The sequence below is a fragment of the Cavia porcellus genome, unplaced genomic scaffold (genome assembly GCF_034190915.1).
Source record: "Cavia porcellus strain 051 isolate PalLab524CR breed Dunkin Hartley unplaced genomic scaffold, mCavPor4.1 scaffold_17, whole genome shotgun sequence".
Lineage (NCBI taxonomy): Eukaryota > Metazoa > Chordata > Mammalia > Rodentia > Caviidae > Cavia > Cavia porcellus.
Window position 1 is genome coordinate 67232290 of NW_026947500.1, and position 8728 is coordinate 67241017.

The window sequence follows — 8728 nt, forward strand, 5'->3', positions numbered from 1 at the left end:
CACCATCTTAGATACATTTCCACTTCTTTTACTGCCACGATCACTTTTAAATAGCACTGTCTGTGTTACTTTACATCTGCCACTTCTGATTTTTCCAACCCTTTCTTTGTGTGTGTGGTCTTTTTTGAGGCAAAGTTTCACTGTGTGGTTCAGGCTGGCCTTGAACTCTCCTGCCTCAGCCTGCCCGAGTGAGTGAGTGCCGGGCTACAGGCGTGTGCCCCATGCTTGGTGGAGAAGGAGATTTCAACTCATGAACTCGGGGGCCCCCAGCGAGGCCCAGGCCCCTCTCTAACCTCTGGGACCGCAGACTCCACTGTCCCTGCGAGCTGGTCACCGTGAGAATCAGTGAATTTGCTGTAGCCTGTTTGGGAGGTGACAGGAGACCCCTTCCTGAGTTTGAGGTGCATTTGGGGTGCATTTCTCAGGAGGGGAAATTGTGAGGCAAAGCAACAAAGTGTGATCTCGGGGGCGCTCAAGACCGAAAACCACTGACCCCACAAATAAGAGGGCTGCGCAGACCGCAGGTAGGATATAAAATTCAGTATTATTATTAGCCCCAGTCCACACACCCTGCACGGCCACCCTCCCCCCTCCCTCAGGGCCCAGAGCAGACACACACACAAGGATGGCACTTGGGTGTTTACTGGGGGTGACTGGCGCACCCGGTCACACTTTCTTGGTGATGCTTTTAGGAGTAGCGAGCTCATATAGGCGCGGGGACGCCTGGGCCACCAGGGAGGCCGGGGAGATGTAGTAGGGGTTGTAGTCCTCGTTGAAGCCCTTTCGGATTCTGGGTTGGGCCAGGGAGATGATTCGAGGAGTAGCCACAGCCTTCTTGGTAACATCCAGCACCTCCCAGCGAGGACTGCGGTCAGGGACACACTTTTCTGACAGGACTTTGGGCACTGGAGGGACAGGAGAGAGGGATGTACTGGAGCTCGGCTTCCTCCAGTCACAGCTCCAGATTCAAAAGGCCTGGTCTATGATGGGGGAAAGATGAACAGCACTGTCTGTCTCCAGATTGGAATACTACTCAGTCAGGAAAAGGAGGGATTTGATGTGTGCCACAGTGTGGAAAGACCCTGAGGACGCCGTGCCTAATGAGAGATGCCAGACACAGGAGATCACAAAGCGTGGCATCCCTGGGCAGCAAACACCCAAGACAGGCAAACCCAGGGACAGGAAGTGGACTCCTGGGTGCCACACGCTAAGAAACCCTTGCTCCGACCAAGGTGGGCCTCAAGTGTGGCCCCATCACAGATGACCATGCCCTGTGGCCTCCTCAGTCAGGTCTGAAAGGGTCCCCTCCTGGGCCCAGACCGAGTGTGAGCTGCCCAATTCCTGGGTAAGCAGCCCCTCCCCACCATATTCTGCATGCCATGGCTTGTGACCCTACAGACAGGTGACACCGAAGGTCACCAGAACCCAAAAGTGCTGAGATGCCAGCCAGCAGCCCGGAGAGTCCAGGGGCGGGCGGTGGGCAGTGCGGCTCTGAGTGGGGAGAGCCCTGAGCATCCAAGGCCCAGCGCCCTCAGGCAAAAGCAGCCCCACCTCTCTGGTCTGCCATCTGCACACAGACCGAATAGGGGTCCTCAGCTGGCTGGCTGGAAGCATTTTCTGGAAGCCGGAACTGGGACCCTGCCCTTCCGGGGGCCCAGAAGAAGGGGTGACTGTCACCTGCAGGCTGGGGAGTCAACCCATGGTCACGCATGGCAGTGCACACTTGTGGTCTCTGCACTCACAGGCAGGCGGCGAGTTCGTGGTCAGCCTGAGCTACAGAGCGAGACCCTGTCTCAAGGATGCCAGCAGAGCAAAGAAGGGCCAGCCCAAGGCCGATTTCACCCTGCACCCCACCAGGCGGCCACCGTGACGGAAGCACTGGGACCTCAGGTCCCCCATGCAGCAGCCCGAGTCAGGGTGAGGGGTGTGGTCCACTTAGCAGCCACCCAGGGGCAGGAAGGAGCCCGCAGGGGTGGACAGAGGCCCAGGAGGGACACCGCCGGGGAGGAAGCTGCTCTAACCGAGCTCCTCCCACTGAGGGCGGCTCAAACCACAAGCTGAAAAAAGTAAAAATAAAAATGATAAATAATTTTTTTTTAAATCAGAAGCTTGGGGGAGGACGGACAGGACCGAGACCCTGACCAGTCCATCACTGCCGTGGCAGAGCAGGGGACGCAGGCTGGCTTTTCAAGGCCTGTAACCACCCGGGCCTGGCTCCAGGTGGATCTCACACAGTGAACAGACAGACAGACAGGGAGACCGGGCCCCCCTCACAGGGCCAATCAGGGACCCCACTGAAGTCCCACCACGTAGCCCAGGCTGGCTTCAAAGTCACAGGATCCTCCTGCCTCAGCTTCCCGATGACTGGGCCAGCTGCTGTGACTTTCTTATTGGGTTTTTTTTTTATCTTGTTTTGTTTTGGGGGGCTTTGTTGCTTTCTTCTTTCTCCCTTTCTGCGTATCTGAACCCTCCCACACAGGTCACAGCCCCGCTGCGTCACTAGGAAGGAATTTTCGCTGTCCCAAGCACAGGGTGGCCCAGTAGACACCTGCGTCCCACACCGACCTGCCCACTGGCCTCCTCCTCTGCCCCTGCCAGGACCCTGCTTTTCCCCCCCGGGCTGGGCTCCCCCTGGCCTGGGTGAGCCAGGATGATCTGTCCACACCCCTAACAGCGGCCCACCCGTTAGGCAGACAGGCAGGGAGGGAAGAGTCACCCACAGGAGCAGGTCTCGAACCCAGAGCACCTGAGCTCTCACCCCGTCTACCCCAGCCCGGGTGTCTACTCACTGGCCAGCTGGAGGAGGCGGTTGTAGTCCGACACATGGGGCTTGGGTTTGGGCATGGGGTCCCACTCTGCCGGCAGGGTGGCTGGGGGCCTGGGCTTGGCCAGCTGGAGGATCCGGGCACTGGGGACTGCTGTCTGGGCTGCCCTGGACACCCGAGACACCTGGAAGGGGAGTGGAGGGGACAGTGAAGCGGCCGGCCAGTCCTCCCAGGCCCTGGAACAGGAAGACCCCGTGAGCAGCACAAAACGCTGAGAGGCAGACACAGGTGGGGGCTGTCACATATAAAGAGTTCCCGAAGGTCAATGACAAGAACTCCCAGGGGGAAGATGCTCTGGGAGAGAAATCCCCAGGTCAAATTCCTCTCTGATGTCTACAGAGACCCGTAAACCAAAGGGAAATGGATCACTGCCTGCCTATGAATTCTGCAAAAATTTACAAAGCTTGACATGATTGCACCTTGGCAGGAAGTGGGGAGGGAAGAGACCCTTGTGTGCCACCACCCCCAGCTTTTTTCTTTTCTTGTCCTTGTTGAAGGGAGCTCGGTTTGGGGGACTTGGCATGTGCCTGTCACCCAGGGCTCTGGGAGGCTGAGGCAGGAGGATCGAAGTTCCAGCCCAACTCGGGAAACTTAGAGACTTAGCAAGAATATGTCTCAAATTACAAATTTTAAAAAAAGGAGGCTAGTGGGCTGGGGATTTAGCTCAGCGGCTTAAGCGCCTGCCTGGCAAACATCAGGTTGTGTGTTCAATCCCCGGTACCAAAAAAAAAAAGAGGCTGGGGAAGGAGCTCAACATGAAAGCATTTTGATGCTCAGGGATTATTAATTTCTCAGTCTGATCCTGGTCGCTGTTTTGAAAACATCCTGGTATTTGTAAGAGACCCCTTGAGTCTAAACTACATTTTTAAAAATTGGGGTCTGGCCTGGGCGTGGTGGCTCAGGCCTGTCATCCCAGTACTCAGGAGGGTGAGACAGGAGGATCGCTGTAAGTTCGAGACCAGCCTGGGCTACACAGTGAGCTCGAGGCCAGCCTGAACTGCATAGGGAGACCCTGTGTGACCACAGAAACAGGTGCCCCAGGATCTGGGAGGTGCAAATTAACTCCAGGAGGAGCAATCTGCACCCCCCCATCCCCTCTTGTTCCCGCACAGTGCTCCGACCTTAGGCTTATGGGATCCTGGCCCCGGGCTCCTCTCAGGCCCACACAGCTGCTTTGGGGGAGGTGAGGACCCACTGGGACCCCAAAATGCCGCTCTGGTTCTGTCACAGAGGCAAGAGAGCTGATGTCTCCACAGGGCCTAGCTGTCAACCTGCAGAAGCTGAGACCAGGGACAGGCAGAGGCCTCCCCAGGAAGATGAGCCTGGTTGTCCCATTGCGGGGGACAACCAGGCCCCCATGGGGTAAAAGAAGCCAGGCTGTGACCCCGTCTCCTGGCACGGAGGAAGCAGGACCCAGCAATGGTGCCAGCACTTTGGTTTGGTTTGGTTTTTGAGACAGGGTCTCACTCTGCAGTCCAGGCTGGCCTTGAGCCCGCTCGGACCTCCGGCCTCAGCCTCCCCGAGTGCTGGGATGACAGGCCTGAGCCACCACACTCTGGCCCCAAGCCCCAGCTCAGGGAGAGTCCTGACTCAGCCTCCTGACATCTGGGCCCACAATGGTGACCGCACCGACCTGAGGACCCCTGGCCCATCCTCGTCACCTACCTCCGACATGTTGATGCTCCAGATGTTATGGCGGACCCGCGGGGTGGCCAGCTCCTTCAGCCGGCTGGACGGGCGGCACTCCAGGGTGGCCCGAGGGACAGGCCAGATGGGAGAGGCCCTGGGGGAGGCAGTAGCTAAGACCCAGCCTTGGGGGGGGGCAGGGGAATCTGGGGACCCTGTGCATGCAGGGGACCTGTCAGCACCCATTTCTGGGAGGAGGGGGACCCAGGAACAAGGGACTTGGGAAACTGGGTCCAAGGAGGCCTCCAGGACTGCAGGCCCCAGGGCCATGGGGCAGAGTGGGGGTTGTCACCCTCACCTGCAGCTGTTTAAATATTCCAAGTAGAATCTGCGGGGCCGTGCCAGCTCCTCCACGCGGCGGGACACGGCTGCGCAGAGAGGAGTGGGCCCGGTCAGCCTGGATGCCGCCCCTCCCCCACCGCTGGTCCCACGAGCTGGGTCTGATACAGCTGGGCACAGACGCCTAGGGGGAGGGGACCCCTGCTGCCCCATCTGGGAACAGCGGCTCAGGGCTCCCGGAAGAATCAGAGATGGGGTTCAGGACTCAAGGTGGGGAGAGGGTCAGCTTGGACTTGCAGAAGGAAGAGAAGAGAGATCCCCAAAAGGAGGGGCCTGAGGCCGGGGAAGGGCAGAAGGCTGGGTCTCTAAAGCCCAGAAAGACTGGGGTGCAGGCGCTGTAGGCTGCTGGGGGGCAGGAGAAGCACCTAGAAACCAGAGATGGCCCCCCTGGGGATTTAGCCACACCGAGACACACGAGCTATGGGATACTCTAAACAACTGGAAGTAACCCCAACTTGAGGACCTGCCGTGGCCTTGAGCCCCCCAAGAACCAGCCTGCACCCCACACCCATGACTGACGGGGCTCCAGGTGCTCCTGGGCCCAGAGTTCCAGCAGAGGCCACTCCGGGGACGCATCACCTACCAGGCAGCGTGATGGTCAGGGTGGTATCCTCCAGAAAACGCTCTGTCCAGTACACGGAAGGCCTGGAACACAGCCAGCAGCTTAGGGCAGGGAGCACAAAGGCCGGGCCCCACCCTGCTCTGGCAGGGAAGCCAGACCAGGTGGGCTGCAGATAGCAGGGGTCACAGGGGGGACCAGAGAGCGTGTGGGACAGCTGGGCCGGGCTGGGGAAAGGACATTAGCGTTCCTGGGAAACATAGGTCATCTGGAGCAGGGCGGCTATTCAGAGGGGACCCCTGGACAAGACAGGGACAGCTGAGATGGCCCCGGGCTAGTGAGCAAATGTGGTGGCACATGCTTGACATCCCAGCACAGCACTCCAGGAGGCTGAGGCAGGAGGGTCTCCACATCCCAAGGCACAACCTGGGGCAGCTCAGCTATGTAGGGAAACAGGGTCTCAAAATAAAAATTAAAAACAGGGGGAAGACCAGGCCTTCAAACGCAGGTGAAGCCTGGCCGGCCCTTAGGGCACAGGTGCCCCGTTGGGAGCCCCCCCCTTGCTGGCCCTGGACCCTCCACGGTGGGCCCTGCGCTGCGGTGGCCCCTGGTGCCCGACTCACCAATAGAGACAGAAGTGTAAGCTGTTTCTGCACGGCGAGATCCACACGAAGCCCTCACAGCAGCGCCCCGGCCTGCGAGGAGACGCCCCGGCCCCACTGTGGCTGGGGCGCCCCCTCCTCCCCGGCGGCCACCGCACTGTCCTTCGGACGCCGCCCAGGGGCCCCTACAATCCCCACCTTCGGGGTCCTGGCCTCTGGCTTCCCCCGCAGCCCGCCAGTGCCCTGCCCCAGGTGACCAAGGCGGTGACAGCTCAAAGGGGGATGGGAGAACAGGACGGGGTGCCGGGCGTCCACTCACCTGTCCCTGACCACCTGCCAGTCCGTCTTGGGCTTCGCCAGCTCCTGCAGCCGCCGCCGCCGCCGCCGCTGCCTGCCTCTGGGCACTGGGGTGTCGGGGTACGGCTCGGTGATGGTCAAACGGCTGTGGGGCGGACGGTGGCAGCGACTAGGTCACCAGCCGCCGCCTGGGCCCCCACTTCATCCCTCCATGGACGTGGCCAGCCCTGCCTGCCGGGCAGCGGCCGGCGCCAAGGACCGTCCCGTCCGCGGGCTCGCGGGTGTTTATTGAGCACCTTCTGAATACCAGGCCCAGCCAGGAGCTGCGCAGGTCCCAGATGCCCCCACCCAGAGCCTCAGGACCTTTGCACCTCACAAAGGCGGCTGGATTGTAGGGGCTGCAGCCGACTGGCTTCCGGAGGTGGGGGCGGGAGCAGAGAGGGCCAGGGGGCGTGGCTTGGAAGGCCTGAGCTTCCTCCCGCCCCACTCCCCTCTCTGCACCCCGCCAGACCCCTGCAGCCAGCTGGCTCAAACCTCTCTAAACCGCGGGGAGCAGAAACCTCTCCTCCCAGAAGCTGCGGCTCCCCCATATTCCTGCCCACTGGAAGGTCACGGCCCCTCTACCCTGGCCTCGGCCCTGGCCCCCACCTCATGGTAATGTCCGGCTCCCAGTCCCCGTGCAGAGCCGGCTCGGGCTCCAGCAGCGCCTCCTCGGGAGCCAGGGTCTTCGAGGGCCGCTCCCCGGCCACCTCCTCCAGGGGAAGCTCCCTCTCCGGCTCCCCCGGATCTGGCGTCGTAGCCTCGCTTGGCTCCCCGAGCCAGTTGCTCCGGTAGGAACCGCTCTCCTCGCCATCCCCTGGCTCCACCTCTGATCGGCTCCCAGCCCTCCAACTTTGCCTGCGCTCCTCCATGGGCGGACCCTCCCGCCCAGCCTGGCTTCTTCCCTCCACACCCAGTGTCTGTGGTCACCCGGGCAACAAGAGAATGCCCTGCCCACACGCTGCACAGTCGCATTCCAAAACCAGCAGCTAAGGGTTGAGTGGGCAGCAAAGGCCAGGGCCAGGGAGCCCAGGCCATTTTAGGGTACTTTAGGAGTGAGGCCTGAAGGAAGTGTGGCCTTGACTTCCTTTCTCTCCAAAGCAGACACAAGGAGACACAACTTCTTTTTTTTTCTGGTTACTGTCGGACCTGTCTGTGATGGCTGGAGCTCAGGCAGCCATGACTGTGAGGCCTGCTGGTCTGAGGACTGGTGACCCAAAAGGTGAATGTATGGTGATATTGTTGAGCCTCTGCACTTAGAAAACTTGGAGGCTGCTCTCTGGGCTTCCTGTTACTCAAACAAATCACTTTGTATGATATCATGTTTGCTGGGTCTTGGGTCCTCAGAGCCCAGAGCACTCTTCACTGATTTGGACACTTCCAGACCCAGTTTTTCATAAGACATAAAATCAGCCCCTTTGGGACAGGCCGTCCTGCATCTTCAAAGTAAGATCATCACCAAGAGCTTTCCGTCCAAGCACAGAGAAGAGCTTGCCAAGCAAGGTGGGTTCTTAGGCTCAGTTCAGATGGAAATCAGGGCTCGGCAAAGTGAAGCACTGGTAGCAGTCCTGGTCACCAGAAAACGCTGGGTGCCAACAGCTGACACAGCTGGGGCTGGACTCCGTCACTGCCAGCTGCCACCAACTGGCACCGACTTGTGCTGGACACTGCACAGGTCGCCATTGGCCACTGGTTCCTGGAGCTCTGGGACTAACGGCCCTTAGGGTTTAAGGCTGCTTCTTCTGAACCAACGTCTCTGTCCACACTGCTCAGGGTTAGAGTCCCAACCAGCTTTGCAGGACTTCTGGAGGCCCCATTACTTGAGACATAAACAGCCAACCAGCTTACAGGACCACTGAAGCGAGTCTTTCCGTTAGGACTGCTGCATGCACAGGGGCCGGTGCCCCAAGGGAACCCTCCTAGACTAACCCAAGACCGGTGTGTTTGTGCGGGGGCTGCTTATATACCAGCTGCAGGCCCGTGATTGGTCCAGGCCTTCAGGACAGGGTCAGCTGTCATGGCAACCACCCAGTGAGGGGCAGGGCTAAAACCAGGGAATCTTGTAGAAGGCTGGCAGCAGCGGCAGGGGGTGGGGTGAAGATGTTAACAAGGACTCCAGCTTCCTTGCTGCCTGATTTTGACCATGCCGGGTGCCCCCTCCTTTCTCCAAAGGAGGCAGCACCAAGAAAGACGCTGAAGTGAGTCATCCTATTCCACTGGGGGGAGGGGGGAGGGGAGTGGGAGAGAAGGGAGAGGAGAAGAGGAGAGGGAAGGGGAAAGGGGGAGGGAGAGGGAAGGGGGAGGGAGGGGAGAGGGGAGAGAACGGGATGGGGAGGGGAGGGGGGTTTGGCCCAGATCCCTCCGCCTCCCACCTGCTGCCG

General features: G+C 60.1%; 1 protein-coding gene across 2 annotated transcripts; it reads right to left on the reverse strand.

The window, feature by feature from the left end:
- Positions 1-626: 626 nt before the first annotated feature.
- On the reverse strand, positions 627-8496 carry Spmap2 (sperm microtubule associated protein 2). Of its 2 annotated transcripts, XM_013156803.3 has the most exons (8): positions 6957-8495; positions 6331-6453; positions 6033-6104; positions 5434-5495; positions 4810-4879; positions 4491-4608; positions 2790-2949; positions 627-905 (listed from the first exon to the last, which is right to left on the reverse strand). In XM_013156803.3, the coding sequence occupies exons 1-8, from the start codon at positions 7217-7219 to the stop codon at positions 667-669; spliced, it is 1107 nt and encodes a 368-aa protein (XP_013012257.1). In that variant the 5' UTR covers positions 7220-8495; the 3' UTR covers positions 627-666. The 2 variants fall into 2 exon arrangements, with proteins under 2 accessions (XP_013012257.1, XP_063084650.1); XM_063228580.1 differs by lacking the exon at positions 6033-6104 and having other exon boundaries at positions 6957-8496.
- Positions 8497-8728: the final 232 nt, after the last annotated feature.

Excerpts from the sequence above, each read along its gene's own strand:
- Spmap2 (XM_013156803.3), bottom strand. The coding sequence starts at position 7,219 with ATGGAGGAGCGCAGGCAAAGTTGGAGGGCTGGGAGCCGATCAGAGGTG. Across the intron at positions 6,105-6,330 it reads TGGCAGGTGGTCAGGGACAG|GCCGGGGCGCTGCTGTGAGG; the intron begins GTGAGTGGACGC and ends GTCTCCTCGCAG. Across the intron at positions 5,496-6,032 it reads TTACACTTCTGTCTCTATTG|GCCTTCCGTGTACTGGACAG; the intron begins GTGAGTCGGGCA and ends GCTGTGTTCCAG.